This window comes from Anolis sagrei, chromosome 3, assembly GCF_037176765.1.
Source record: "Anolis sagrei isolate rAnoSag1 chromosome 3, rAnoSag1.mat, whole genome shotgun sequence".
Lineage (NCBI taxonomy): Eukaryota > Metazoa > Chordata > Lepidosauria > Squamata > Dactyloidae > Anolis > Anolis sagrei.
Window position 1 is genome coordinate 246,652,478 of NC_090023.1, and position 15,944 is coordinate 246,668,421.

The 15,944-nt window shown below is 37.6% G+C and overlaps 1 protein-coding gene across 5 annotated transcripts in view; it reads right to left on the reverse strand.

The window, feature by feature from the left end:
* IFT80 (intraflagellar transport 80) overlaps nucleotides 1–15,944 on the reverse strand; it is an 85,023-nt gene that overhangs the window by 32,228 nt on the left and 36,851 nt on the right. For 4 of the 5 annotated variants that reach the window (XM_067466025.1, XM_067466023.1, XM_067466022.1 and 1 more), the window contains 3 exons: nucleotides 14,304–14,413; nucleotides 13,843–13,932; nucleotides 11,590–11,727 (listed from right to left, as the gene is read on the reverse strand). In XM_067466025.1, the coding sequence (XP_067322126.1) occupies nucleotides 11,590–11,727; nucleotides 13,843–13,932; nucleotides 14,304–14,413 (338 nt within the window). The remainder of the gene's footprint in view (nucleotides 1–11,589; nucleotides 11,728–13,842; nucleotides 13,933–14,303; nucleotides 14,414–15,944) is intronic. The other variant, XM_067466026.1, reaches the window with a different exon arrangement.

The following is a 15,944-nucleotide window of genomic DNA, read 5'->3' on the forward strand; positions in this document are numbered from 1 at the left end:
ATATTCATTTATATAAAAATGGCAAAATAAAGGTTTGGGTTGCTGTAAGTTTTTTGTGCTGTATGGCCATGTTCCAGAAGCATTCTCTCCTGTCGTTTTGCTTGCATCTATGGCAGGTATCCTCAGAGGTCTTGAGGTTTATTTTGGAATTTTTTGAGGATATTCTCAATGTGTGGATGACTGAATCTGTGGATAGATATGTGCATCTTCACAAAACAGAGTACAGTATGTCTATTTGTTTATGTGCTGAGCCATCTAGTTCAAAGTTTCCATCTTCCCTGTGATGCCAACAGCAATTGCTGTATACAAAACTTACTGAAAAAGAATGAGCAAATGAACTAAAAATAATTAAATACTGGAATTCTTTGACTTTTCTATTTAATGAATAGTGTTCTGCCTAAAATGAATGTTTCTCTCCCCCCCAACCCCCCCCCCCCCCCCCAGTCTCCTACATTCATTCTTAATCTTGGAACGTGAGTCAACGATTTGGCTCTTGCTGGGTGTAACAGTTCAAAAGTTGAACCAATGCACACAATATTAGTATAAGATCCCATTTAGTAAATTATGTAATATCAAAGTTAGTTACTCTAGAACAGGGGTCCTCAAACATTTTAAACAGAGGGCCAGGTCACAGTCCCTCAAACTGTTGGAGGGCCGGATTATAATTTTAAAAAAACAACACAGGAATGAATTCCTATGCACACTGCACATATCTTATTTGTAGTGCAAAACACTTAAAAACAATAATTAAAATGAAGAACAATTTTAACAAACATAAACTTATTAGTATTTCAATGGGAAGTGGGGGCCTGCTTTTGGCTGATGTGACAGGATTATTGTTGTTGTTGTTGTTTGCTTTCAAGTCATTTCAGACTTAGATTGACCCTGAGTGAGGGCTGGGTAAATGACCTTGGAGGGCCACATCCGGCCCCCGGGCCTTAGTTTGAGGACCCCTGCTCTAGAACTATATTACTCCTGAAAAATGCCTTTGAAATTCTAGTTGATCTCCTGCCAATCAATTCCATGAAAATATATTTTTTAAATATCTGATTTTCCAAGTGTTTTTTAAAAATGAATCTGAATTTCACAACTTCCTCCATGAAAAACATTTGGAAGAAATAGAACACAATCCCAGGACTGCACTGGAAAAAAAAGTGTCAGGTTTTCTACAGTTACCGAATGAAAATTTGATTTTCAATGTCACATTTATTCCTTGCACAGAAGGTAGTGTAGATGATTTTTTTTTTTTTAAAAAAGGAATCTTCATTACTAATCTTAAGAGGGAAATGTGCGTTGGTCTTTCTCTTTTTTGTTGAGACTTATCATGTGATATCATGAAAATAGAGGATTATCTGTTACTAAGCAGGTCTTATCATCACAGTAAAAATAATTTATTATCACAGTACAAGTAACATCAATGATGAAAGGCTTTCAATAAAATTTAATTTTATAGCAAGAGAAAAATTTTGTAGGAAAATGCCCTACTTTATGAATGCATGGATCCTTCACAAGTGATGTTATATGCTTGTATTTGATATTATAGTCGTAAAGTTCAAACATCAGAAAAATAGTCCTTATCTACTTTACTATGATAGGACAAGTGGTACTAAAATTAAGTAGCCATGGAATCACAAAGTCATTTATAATTTTTACAAAAAGCCCTTAATATCCCGTCACGAGCAAATAACTCCCTATAGCATCATCTTTAATTAAATCTCAAATCCCTTCTATTTGAGGCTGGAGAAAGCATGTAAAAGTCTTTCTAAAAGCAAAATATGTTATCTGAAAATCATTCACCCAAAACAGTGACCCCCCCCCCTCAAAAAAAAGTAACCAAAAAGGCAATCAGGATTGACTCAACATCCATTCTCACTGTCAAATTGGTGACTCTTGACAGACTTTGAGAAGAAAGGAAAATCAGCCAACTGGGCCTTTTGACTGTGGAGCATGTTTGCCCCAAATCAAATATTCACTTTATAAAACCTACCCACAAGTTTCCAAAGTGTCAGGGGACCTCTTCCAATGTGACTTGCAACAGCAACCCCCTATTTGCAAGATTATTTACAAGGGCAAAGTGGGCCCTGTAAATATTTCACAAAGTCTTAACAAACAGGGTTTTTTAAAACAGAACTACAGTTCCAGATTTCCAGGCAGTTACCCAGTTATATAAAAGTTTGTTTTCATGGTTAGTGAGCACAGATAGGACAATGATATTCTTGCTTTTCTCATACTAGACAGCAGGGCCCTATAAGGGCAGGAAGCAACCCTTTTTCAGTACAGTAATTTCTCCTATTGATCAAATAAATAGAGAGCCAAACTACAGAAATTTCTTAGAAAGCATCGACTTTTTGTAATATCATCAACCACATCTTTCTAACATATAGGCCATTCTTTCACATGGTTTCTTCCTACAAACCTCTGGCATTTTACAAATTAAATAATAACATAAATAGAAAGGAAGCAAGAAAGATGCATAATTGTAACAAAGACAAGGTCACAACTAAGACAACATACTCATTAAAAAGGTATATATAGCACAGTGAAAAGACTACATGTGACATAGTGGAGAGATCAAGAACAAGAGCCTAACCAAGAGCATAACCAAATGCTAACATATAGTAAAATTTCACTGATTTAAACAGTGTTCATTAGAAGTTACAAAAGTATGAGTGCAATGGTTACTCATTCCAATTAAACAATTACATTTAATTTGCATATTTTTTTACTATGCCAAAATGCTATTAGGTAAAGGTATTAGGTATACCATGCTATTAGGTAAAGGCAAAGGTTTCCGCCTAACATTAAATCCAGCCGTGTCCAACTCTGGGGGTTGGTGCTCATCTCCATTTCTAAGCCGAAGAGCCGGTGTTGTCTGTTGACACTTCCAAGGTCATGTGGCCAGCATGACTGCATGGAGTGCCGTTACCTTCCCGCTGGAATGGTACCTATTGATCTACTCACATTTCCATGTTTTCGAACTGCTAGGTTGGCAGAAGCTGGGGCAAAAAACGGGAGCTTACCCCTGCTCCCTGGATTTGAACTGGCGACCTTTCGGTCAGCAAGTTTGGCAGCTTAGCAGTTTAACCTACTATGCCACTGGGGGCATTAAATATATACATAGGTAAAAGTATTTAATAAATAACTAAAAAGAAAAAAAAGAAGAAAAATCACAATAATCAAAAGAAGAGAATTTCTGAGGGGAAAGAGCTAAATGATTAAATAATCATTTATACAAAAGTAAGGTAGGATGAATTTATCACAACAAGAAAAATATATCTTTATTTGTTGAGGTTAACAATCTAACTAAACAGACTGTGGAGTTGATAATGCTACATTGTAATTACTATAAACTGTGTGGTCTATAATGCTTTAAATAACAACTTCTTTCATTCTCTGGGGCACTAAAAGGGGGTCCTCTCTTATGATTTGTTTTCTGTAGCTGTGGGGGCGGGGGAATATTAGAAGGTCTCAGTCCTTCCTGACTTCTATTTCTGTGTCAAGAGTATTGCAACATGACCAACCGTGTCAAAGCAGACATAGAATCCCACAGAAATTCATCCACAAGGCATGTAGCAATAAACCCGAGCTTCAGGCAGTGCTCTTTTAATCATCAACTAAGAATAATTAAAACTAGGACAATGAGGAGCAACTACGTTTCATATAATGCTTAAAATATTTGGCTTTGAGTGTAATTTGGCTCTGAACGTTAAAAGTTTCGCTTTTTATATCTCTCATGAATGTTAAGCGCAATGGCCAGAACTGACTCTGGTATTGTAGTGTGGTTGTGGGCTGGTTTTCCTCCCTGATTTGTGAACAAAACATTAAATTAAATCTGTTTCCCAAAAATGCTATTGTAAAAGTGGAAAACTATAATGGATGTTAGAACAAAGAAACAGTCAAGAAGCAGCAAAGAGATGGAAGCAAAAGAGCGCATGTTAGTGTATTTAATTAAATTATGCTTCGTAACCAGTTGCATATGCTGCAGAAGGGTTAATGATATGTATATCTCCTGATGGCTCTCAAGGGAGCAATTCGCTGATTCAGCTCCATTACATCAGACACAATAAAAATGTCTGTGTTGACCAGAAAGCCAGGTCTGGTTCTCTTCAAACACTATCACACTGCTTATGTGACTCATTCTCTCTTCTCTCTCAGCACCAAGATGGCTAATTCTTTTGCAGCTATTTATATTTAAGTAAATGGGGGCAGAAAACGTATAAGGCAAACCTCATAAATTATTCCTGCCAGCTGTAAAGAAATAGATAGTATCTGGCTTTAGCTACCGTTAATACTCCCCCCGCCCAACTTCTGCAGTAAATAAAGTAAATAAACTTTGCTACATTATATTATGCTGTATGTTCAATGAGGGACATGGTCAGTTTGGAATAAGTAAATTTAACATCTGATAAATTACACCCTTTCCCCCCAAAAAATTGCAGTTGTGATTTAAGAGCCCAGAAAAACAGCTCTGCTACCCTGATTCAGAGTTAAACTAGTTTTGTGGCACCTTTAAGAGAAACAAACACACAGGGTGAGGCAGCATAACTTTATTTTTTCAAAACTTAATAAAACCCATTGTATGAATCAGAATTTTTTTTTATAATGTAGGTACATACTTAAAGTTTTGTTTTACGTAGTTTTGAAGATCAAATTAGGTAGGTGACGTCCCCCATTCTCCATACACTGAGTAAACCGATTTCTGGCATTTCTCATGACTCTTGCCAGCATAGCAAGCGTTATGTTGGCAATTTCTTCCTGGATGTTGGTCTTCAAATCTTGTAGGGTCCTTGGACAGTTCACATAAAGATGGGATTTCAAAAAACCCCAAAGAAAAAAATCACAAGGGGCCAAATCTGGAGAGCGGGCCGGCCACTCCAAATCCGCTCGAAAAGTAGGCCTCAATGGCAAAAGCACTGTTCCAACGCATGATGGTGACTGAATTGTGTCAGGACAAAACTTTATACTCCCGTCTCTCGAACGAGACCACTAGCGCTCCGCTACGTCTTCAACCGACTGAATGGCACGCATTTTAAAAAAGGAAGTTCTGCTGCCTCACCCTGCATTTCAGCATAAACTTTCATGAACTACAGACCAATTTTTTTGCTTCTCAATATTAACTGAAAATGAGTAATAATAACCTTACTTAAAATTTTATTTTCTTCTTCTTTGAAAAAGTGGAGGGCGAAAACCTTCCCTTTAATATTTTAGTAGTATGTCACAATGGTTTAAAAGTGTTTAAATACTAATACTAAGGAGAAGCATTTGAGGACGCTTCTACTTTTTTATTGTGTCAGAATCGAATTGAGAATATACTGCAAGTCGCTTCTGGTGTGAGAGAATCGGCTGTCTGTAAGGATGTTGCCCAGGGGGTGTCGGGGGTGTTACCATCTTGTGGGAGGCTTCTTTCATGTCTTCGCATGGGAAGTTGGGGCTGACCCCATCTCACAGATTCGAACTGCCAACTTTCAGGTCAGCAGTTCAGCAGGCAGAAAGGTTTAACCGCGGCTTCCGACGTAGACTGCGGGGGGGGGGGGGGGGGTTGTTATAGTTTTTAGGCTACGACTAAATGCAGATTTTATGGTTTCTCTTCAAAGACAGTGTTCTCTCCTCTCACCATTTGATGAGGCTTAATGTCTAGCCTCATGGAAAATTCTGTGAAATTGAAAACTTGTTCACTATTTTGTGACATTTTGGAGAATGTCATCTCCACTCAGACAAGCAACTCCACTGGTTGACCTTGGCCAAGTCACACACTTCAGCCTCAGAGGAAATGAAAGGCAAACCTAATCAGAACAAATTTTATCCCCCATGGTAGCTTTGTCTTAGGCTTGCTGTAAGTCAAAAACAACCTAAAGGCACAGTAACAATAAAGAGACTGTTGAAGTCAGCTTTTGAAAATTTTCTACTGAACCATCACCTTTGGCACTAGCATATGGCAAATTGGGGCCCAGAGGCACACGAGCTAGTCCTAGCGAGACTGATGTCTTGCCTGCGGCCGCCGCAATTATCACTTCATTCTATAAAATTCCTCTAGATGAACAGTGGTTTTTGAATGTTCATTTTCATCACTATATAGAGAATATCTTCACGTGAGAAGAAGCGCAGCAGCCACATGAGGATGTCCTCCTTCCACTACTGAACATACTTTTTCCAAGCTCTCATCCCAATGTCCACTATTGACTTGTGCTCCTGGAAGAGGTACTGCTGCAGCTACCTTTTCCCCTGTGCCAGAACTGCATATTGGCAGCATTGTATAAGTTGGGGACACAGCAGGGATTTGGCTCGCACCAACTACATTGTTCCTTCTGTGTAAACCTGGAATTGTGTAAGAGGTTGAAAGCTACCTCAGTAGTACCTCAGACCTCATGTGATTGAGAACACTTGGAGAGGTTTGACTGAGACTGGGGCAGATTGTTCAGGTCCTCTTAACAAATGCAGCTGGATGCTTGCTTCCTCTGCTTATTTTTTCTAGTTTTGTTAGTCTAAAAAAATCGTAAAATATTATTTATGGTAATGTGTACTATAAACTGTTGGGAAAAAAAGAAGGATGAAGAAAGAGAATTAATTTAAGCACAGCAAAGATCTTTTTAATGAGATGTAAATGCTGTATAATAACTAGCTTTTGAAACTCATATTATTCAAAAAAAATTCTAAATTCAAAGTCAAGGAGACATTGACCAGCACCCCCCCCCCCCCACTAGTTTAATTAGCCAGGATGGGTAAGGGTCCAGAGAACAGGTAGTTGCCTTCATCTCTCCCAAGATTTTGTCCACGTCCTCAGGTTTCACAAGCTGAAAAGAATCCACAGGCAGCTGCTTCAGTAACATCCACGGAGACTGCATCAACACTGGTGTCTAAGTCGGAACAGATTTGCGCAACTTTATCGGCAAAGAATCTGACAAATTCATTGCAATTTGCTGCCGATTGGTCAGGGTTCCCTGGTTGAGCAGGCTTTAATAGTCCTCTGACCACGCGAAACAGCTGTCTTTGGTGGCTGTTTGCAGATAAAATGCTGGCAGTCACAAACCATCTTTGTGCCACCTTCATTGCAGCAGAATAGGCTATTAGAGCTCCAGACCTTGCTCGATTGGATTTACTATGACATTTTTGCCAACGCAACTCTAGTCTCCATATCACTTGCTTCATCATTGCCAAGGAACCAATGTGGCTCTGCTTTGCGATAGGAGACGTTTGGGAGCAATTGTGTCAACTGCCCTTGCCACCTCCAATTTCCAGAGGTCTACCAGAGCTTTGACAGAATAACCTACTGAAGTGGCAGGAAAATCCCCAAGAGTCATTGGGAATCCTTCTGCATCCATAAGCCTCCTGGAGTGGACCTTCCTAATCGGTCCACCACCCCTGCAGAGGTTTAGAGCCCTGGTGAGTCTAAACCTAACCAAGTAGTGATTACATTTGTCAAACAGATGCCAAAATACAATTACTTGAAGAAAAACTAGAGTCATGTGTTTGATACAAAACCCAATTTCTACATGTTTGATTACTACCAGGATGTGACAATTGTTTCTTGTTGGTAATGGGCACAACTCTGGTCTAAAGTAAGTAGTACGTCTTGTTTTTATGGCTGAAAAACATCACCCTGAAGAGTGCCAAAGAGGAATACTAAAAGTACATTTGAAAGGACAAAAAGAGGTACAAGGAGCACAGTGAGGATTTGTTTGAAACATGAGGACATCCAAGAGGGGGAATTGAATGTACAAAAGAGATGTGCAAGACAGGATGACTGGAGGTTGGGGCGTGGGCAGAGAGACAAGATATGCAAAGCATAATACACAAAAAAGCAGAGATTTTCTGATACAACAGAATTTAGGCCACGTTGCACCATGCATTATATCATACTATTCAAGAAGCTGTCTCCAAGTTTCTAATCACTTCATTCATAAAACTGTCAGCAGCCAGGTCCCACTGGTTCCAAAGGTCTTAGAGAGAGAGAGATGTGAGTGCAAGCATATATCAGCAGGACTGGGAGAGGGATGCGAGCAAGAGAAAGCAGTATTTCAGAAGTTGAAGCCATAACAGACATCAAAAAATAATGAGGTGGGAATGATGAAAATAAGTATTTTATTTGTTAGATGTGACCTCAGGTAGGATATAGGATGAAAATGCAGATTGTTTTATTCAATTAAATGCAGCAAAAATTCTGTTTCCCTACCCTAAATACCTACATATATTTCTAAAGCCCACCTGCCCACACAAAGGAGACAGCAGAATAATTGGGGGAAGTCCAAGATTTGGTGAACTACAAAAAAAAAATCCTAAGGAATGCAAAGAATAGTTTGCTTGGACTGGTAATGTTCAGCTGACTATGGCGGGGAGTCAGGAAAGGGAAAGGTTAAATGGAATTGAGTGAAATAGGTGAAATTTTGAGCAAAACTGCTTCAAACTCCAACTTATGATTGCAAGTCTCAATTATACTAATTATTTTTCAAAGTATTATAACATTATTTTGAAAATGTGCTGCCCATTCTTACATCTATCGTACAGTAGAAGCAACATAATGATGAATTTAATAACCATACCTACATTATAATCTATTTTGATATTTTATTTTCAAAACCCAGTATACAAAGTCCAGACTGTTTTAGTTCTGTACAACATAATGTCATCCAAAAAATAGGCATTAAAATTTGTGTCAGCTTCACACAGTGGCAGGCACAGTGATGGAAAGACATGCTAAGTGATATATGGTTAACCAAGTTAATTCTCCATGACTTCTCATGCCATTACTCTTAGTAACCCTATGTTTCACTCTTTATAAGTATATAGTACTCATTGATTATTAAATAGATTAAACAGTGGCAGATGTAAATGTCATTGTGAAATATCTGATTTTATGTGCTGTGTTTAATAATGTTTAATGTTTTATCAGGGGAGGGTCAATTTTGATGTTTTATACTGGTTTTTATTGATGGCATGGAATTGTTGCCAATATTATGAACTGCCTTGAGTCCCCTTCGGGATTGAGAAGAGTAGTATACAAGTACCGCAAATAAATAAATAAATACATAAATAAATACATAAACAAACAAATAATAATAGCATCACATCACAAGAAACTTTGCATCTACTTACTCAGTGTTTCAACTGCAACACTACCTTTGGAAAATCAGTTTATTCTCTGAAAAGCAGTATCTTGTCTGAAAAGATTATGATTTAAAACCCTTAAAACCAAATTTGTTTGTCAGAGAACTATAGTCAATCTGAATTAGAAACAGCCCATTTACTGTTTTTTTTATATTGTGAGTTTTTTAAAACCCACAAAAATATTAAATATGTTGAAGGTTTAAAATTTAAAACTACCCCTCCCCCCCCCCCCACACACACTTTCTTAGTTGACTTCTAAAAATCATTTCAGAAGTAAAAATAAATTAATGATGAACAGACCTTGAAGTTACAATTGAGAACAGATTTTCAGATTCAGAGGAAAATGCTGAATAATGATTTCTGAACTTCCTATTATCTGTGTTTAGTGCCTGTTTCTAATTTTCTATATATGTGACACTTGTTTAAAAATAAGAATTTGCAGGACTTTTGTTGTTGCTTGACTCTTTTATTGGAATGTCAACTTTGGCATGTCTTTTTTAAGGGCTGCTAGGGGTAGGAAGAAGGCGTACAACAATGCTTACAAATCACATTAAAAGAGCACATGAGTGAAACACACACACACACATTAAAATACTAAACCCTGATTCAGCACTTCCATGGAGAGGTAAGGAGCATGTGCGAATAACTGTACTTTACACTCATGTCATTTGAAGTCCATAAGGAAGAGTAGTCCAAGTCAGAAAGAGAAGAGGTACAAGAAGTTACCAGATCATGCCTCAGGGCTGAGGAGTAGTGAGTACAATAACATATTTGTCCTCTGAAGAGTCATTAACCCAAATACCTCTCAACTTCATACTAGCTTCTGAAACATGACCCTACTCAGGACTGCGGCCTGCCCACACTATGAGCTATCTATACCAGGACATATTCTCAGAACAGATTATGTATTGGACAGACATTTCCATTTGTGGATACTCAATCATCAAGCACCTCAGCCTACAGAATCAGTCTCTTGGATTTGACTGAAAAGAGACATCTTCCTACTTATCAATACTCCAGGCATATTCAAAAGAAGCAGCAGAATGATGTATCTGCTTTGAAACTACGAATAACTACAGCAAATATTTCTGCATGAGACAAAGGGTCTTATCTCAGAAACCAGATAAATCACAATTATATCTAGATAACAGAACCTTCTGTTGGGGCTAATTACATGAGACCATCGCTCTTTTGTTGTTGTCTAATGGGAGACTGCTTTTAAAAGCTATTCTTTTTTCCTAATAGAAAAAAACCCATTATTGACCTTTCCTGCTTCTGTCACGCTATGATTTCCTTTGTTGAAGTTTAATCACACTGTTATGTAAATTTTGGAGGCAGTTAGTGAGCACCTGCTTTTGGTGAGCGATCCAGTCAATTTCCCAAGTCTCTGTTGTAACAATGGTACAGCACTTCATTCTCTCTCTCTCTCTCTCTCTCTCTAAGATGCACACACACATATACATATACATGCTGTTGTAGGATTGGGGTGCATAGGATTGAGACGGAAGGGGAACACAAAAGAGGACAGGGGTTCTTTGACTTTCTTCTTGTCACCTTTCATGCAGGAATAATGCCTGAGTTCCATTCCAGAATGCCATGACTGCAACAAAAAAAAAAAACAAAAAAAGGGGGTGGTGGTGGGGGGAGAGAAGGGTATGTAGGGAAGACTCCCCTGGGAAAAGCACTCAAGTGACATTTGATTGACACTGCATTGAGATGGGAGGCAGCTTGACTGTGCTTTTCCCTCCTTCTCCTCAGAAAAATAACACCAATGATCATGTTGTGGAGGTAGTGGGTAGGCAGCCTAAGTGTAATACAATTTGGGCAATTATGGATGCTATAATTTTGGAAAAGGTTTGAAGTTGCACAAGGAAAAATAGAAATCTCGATTGCATAGCATTTTTTTACAAACAATGCAGTTGTAGCATGAGAGGAGGCTGATTCGATAAGGCTCACAATCTCAGAGTTTACAGCAACTATAAATATTTCCCAAAGTTCATCAATAAAATTCTGAAAATATAACATTATGACAAAAAGTACTGAAACCGACAAGAAGGGGACACAAACTAATCTGAAGATAGGATGAATGAAAAAAGTAATTGTAGACTGAATATATCAGAATATAGCAAAAGGAGAGTAATGTATAGCTTTTCATTTAAAACTTTAAGATATAATCTAGAAAATACAAGATACAATGATTGTAAATTATTACTATTCCACCTTACCATTGAAGTACAGAAACATCTACATGAAAACTACTTATCTTTGACGCAGTTTCCTTCAACTGAGAATTTTAATATATAATATAATCTTCTGAAAACTAATCTTTTTTTTGGGAAAAAAAGATATTTTTTTTGGGATTATTTGAATACCAATCAGATGGACTCAAAAGCTGATATCATTGCTCTTTAATGAGTGAATATAATTTGAACTATTTACTGTAGTATTAGTAAAGTGTGCGACAGACTCTTTCTTAGAGTTACTTACCCCTGTTTTATCACACAGCCGTAAAGTATGAAAGGATCCTACTGCAAATAACTCGCCATCCAGAGACCAAGCAACAGAAGTGATGGGATACTCATGTGACTGAGAGCTATACAACAGACGACCATAGCTATCCCACACCTATAAAAAATATAAGTCCCATCTTTAATCTTAATTTTATTTAGTTAGTTACTGTATTTCTCACCCCTGGGGGGTACTCAAGGCGGTTTACAACATACTAATGGCAAAATTTCAATGCCAACATACAGTACACAAAGAAATCATAATAACTAATTACTACATATAACTATGAACTTAAAATCAAAACCATTAAACATAAGACATACATAAAATTTAAACATTCAGACAAAGCATAAAATCATCCTAGTATAGGAGCCCCCAGTGGCTCAATGGGTTAAACCCTTGTGCTGGCAGGTCTGAAGACCGACAGGTCAGAGGTTCGAATCCGGAGAGCATGTGGATGAGCTCCATCTGTCAGCTCCAGCTCCCCATACGGGGATATGAGAGAAGCCTCCCACAAGGATGGTAAAATATCAAAACATCCGGGTGTCCTCTGGGCAACATCCTTGCAGATGGCCAATTCTATCACACAAGAAGCGACTTGAAGTTTCTCAAGTCGCTACTGACACGGAAATAAAATAAAATAAAAATCCCAGTATAAATATTAAAATCCCATGATCCAGAAATTGTATACCATAGCCATTCCAAAGTCATCCTATCTATTTTCTGAGTACAACCTATGATTAAAATTTCAAAATGCATTCGTCTAACACAGATTAATGAAATCTTCCAATCTTTACTCTAGACCTCCCCACTCCTGTGCTCCACTCTGTGCAATAGCTTGATGCAGAGGTGGGCAGTTTCCATAGAGGGCCACTACATACCCTCCAAAACACACACAAGTAATGGAATCATGCCGCCATTGCTGTGAATGTTGTCCATGGCAACAAAAGGAAGACTGTTACTTTGAAATTTTAATTATTTTACTTTTAACAAGATGTGCAACTTGTTTACATAGATTTATACTTCATGAAACCTTCCAAAAGCACTGGCCTACTTGCAAGCCTTGTTTAAACAATAAATGATGGTATTAACATGACACCACTACTTTTCCTCATTGCAGCACTACATTTTGATAGCCAAGATACCCAAGAACTCCTTGAGAGCAGTGGTTCCCAACCTTTGGTCCTCCAGTTGTTTTTGATTTCAACTCCCAGAAATCCCAGCCAGCTTACCAGCTGGTAGGAATTGTGGGTGTCCAAATCACCAAAACACCTAGAAGACCAAAGCTTGGGAACTACTGTTTTATAGCCATAGAAAAAGACAGAGAGAATAACTGCAAATGATGGACTGCATCTTGCCCACTATGGCTTAGTGAATAATATCATATATAGAAATGAGGTGGAAGAGTTATTCCTTTATAACTGTAGTCACCTGGAATACTGTATTCATAGTATAATTTTCGGGAGATATTGACAAGCTAGAACATGTCAAGGGGAGGACATACACTAGTGGACAAATAGTGAGACTTTGTGCAAGGCAACTTTCTGATTTTGAACATTAGCATGTCACCTCTACTGATTTTAATGGAACTGGAGTGGTGTATCCTATATACTGATCTGATTTCAGTGAAATAATATGGCTAGCTTCCATGCAAAATAAGATCTTGGAGATTTTTATTCAAAACTTTATACAGCCTTTATGCATAAGACTTTATGCAGCCTGAACAATTTATATATAGAAACCTAGTTTGGCGCTCACTTTAGTGCAATGGTTTTCAACCTGTGGGTCTCCAGGTGTTTTAGCTTACAACTCCCAGAAATCCCAGCCAGTTTACCAGCTGTTAGGATTTCTGGGAGTTGAAGGCCAAAACATGTGGGGACCCACAGGTTGTGAATCACTGCTTTAGTGTCTTATGTTGGCATTCTTCTACAAAATTCATTTTACTTTGGTACTCTGGAATCTGAGGTGCATCTCTCATGGGATTTTCTTGGTAAGTTTTATTGTGCCTTTCTCTTCCTCTGAGGCTGAGAGACTGTCACCCCATGGGTTTCCACAGTCAAGAAGACATTCAAACCCATAGCCCAATCCTCAAATTACTACATTATACTGTCTCTCACTTTTTAAAGTATTTAATCTTAAATAAAACTTCTTGTTATATGATGAAGAATAAAATATATTTTTGGGATAATGCAAATAGCTAAAAACATATTATCAGACTTGAAATTTCCATACCTTGTATTTACAGTCTTCACCAGCTGACAGGACAAGATCATTAACAGAGTTCCAATCAACTTTTAGAATAATTCCATCATGGGCTTTCCACTGAGGAAGAAGTAATAGAATATTACAATCAATTTCTGACCTAAAAGCAATGCATAATCTATGGCCGAATCCAACAGTTAATGATTCCTGATAAGACTGATGTTTAACTCTACATAGTTCCTATGCCATTACGATCACAGGATTACCTGAACAAAATGAGTATCCATCCACTGGAAATAATAACTGTCTTGATCCCACTATTCTAACATGTATATTCTTGGGTCAAACATTAAGATCTGCATAACAATGTATTTTATTCACACTGTTTGGATGCACTTTCTCTTGCATGTTTTTCAATCGAGATATGATCCAGGTTTGTTTGTTGGGTAAATATCCCTCAGTAGTATGGCAGATATGCTAGCAGATATTACCTGCAGAATTTTAGCATTTGGCTGAAGTGGTTTGATAATAAGCTGCTTTCCAGATGTGTAAAGAATCTTTTCAGAATCTGGTCCCCATGCTACAGAATATATTGGTGTTCCTGTAGAATGCAATAGTGAAAGTGAGAGAGGAATGAGATTGCAATACATTTGTAAGAAAGTAATATTTACAGTACAGTCTATTGATATTTAGAGTATGACCTACTCTAGAGTTAGAGAATGATCTAATACTGACACCTGATCTGTATTTTTATTAAGAAAATTATAAGCACTTAAAACTGATGGAAATAACAATAAAATACATAAGTTGTTGTCATATACAGAGAGTTATAGAACATGGCCTACAACGTTGAGGGAGTTTCAAGTCTGCAGGCAGCTAAATGTATTTCTAGGAATATTTAATTAGAAAGAGATTTAGTATTATTAAGGACTAATGCTTAAGACCTAGCTATATAGTACATATAACATCTGTCCCCCAGAAATTTACTAGATCTTAATATTCCACCTTTTTCTTTTCCTGCATTCTACTAGAAGCTATGTTTCTGGTTGAAAACCTTAAAAACTACATATGCTGCATCCCTCATATATCAGTTATATTATGTTTTCCTTCTTACCTTGTCAATAGCAACAATCAAAATAACATCAGTGCTCAAGATGCTACCAGTGTGACTACTTAAAGGCATAAAGTACATACGGCTTTAATCATTATTGAGACTTTTATATCGAAAACAAATGCTAAATCTTTGCATCATTGCCATTTTTGGCAATGCCATTTTTAAGTTTAAATGGCTGGAGCAAACTCCCCATTCAGCAGATGGGTTGCCAGAAGACACAGATCACAATATACATAGCATGGTGAAACAATGTAGTCCAAAGGCATAATAAGGGCATGGGCAAAGACAAATATGAACAAAACACAACATCCCAGAAGACGATAGCCAGCAGTAATTAGACTGATAGGGTCAAAAAAAAAAGTTTTACAGGGCAAACTAATAAAGAAACAGCAGAAGAACAAAGGATACTACAATAAATGAAAGGTATAGTGAGGGCAAAATGCCAATGATGACTTAAGTTGATGAATAGTTTTCTATTTTAGTTTCTGGTACAGGATTTTTGATCATGAATATATCTTCATTTTTTCTGTCCAGTAAACAGAAAAGGCAGATATGAATGAATTAACTCCCTCCAATGAAAAATCTCAAATGAATACACCAACACTGGAAGAACTGCAGTAACTTTCCATCTGAACTGGAGTTTGGTGGACAAGGTTAAGCCTTTAATGGAATATTAGATTACACATATACTCTGCTTCACTCAAAGTTTATGTTGCTTTAAAAAAACCCCCCCACCAAAACAGCAGGCCAAGAGGTCCAAGCAGAAGAGCCTACTGAGCTAGCATCTGGGCTCCAGGTGACACCAACGTCAGTTACCTAAGATAGCATCTCAGCTGCACTCACTGCAAGTGGCCTATTAAAGGTGAAGGAAAGTGCACTAAATTTAATGCTGATGTACCTAAGAATTTAGGAACATATATATGCATTCATAGGAAGCAGGAAGAACAAAGAGAGGTATTATCTGTGGTATTCCTAAGTTTCTTACTTCAAAAATCCAGATCAGACCTGAAAATTCTAA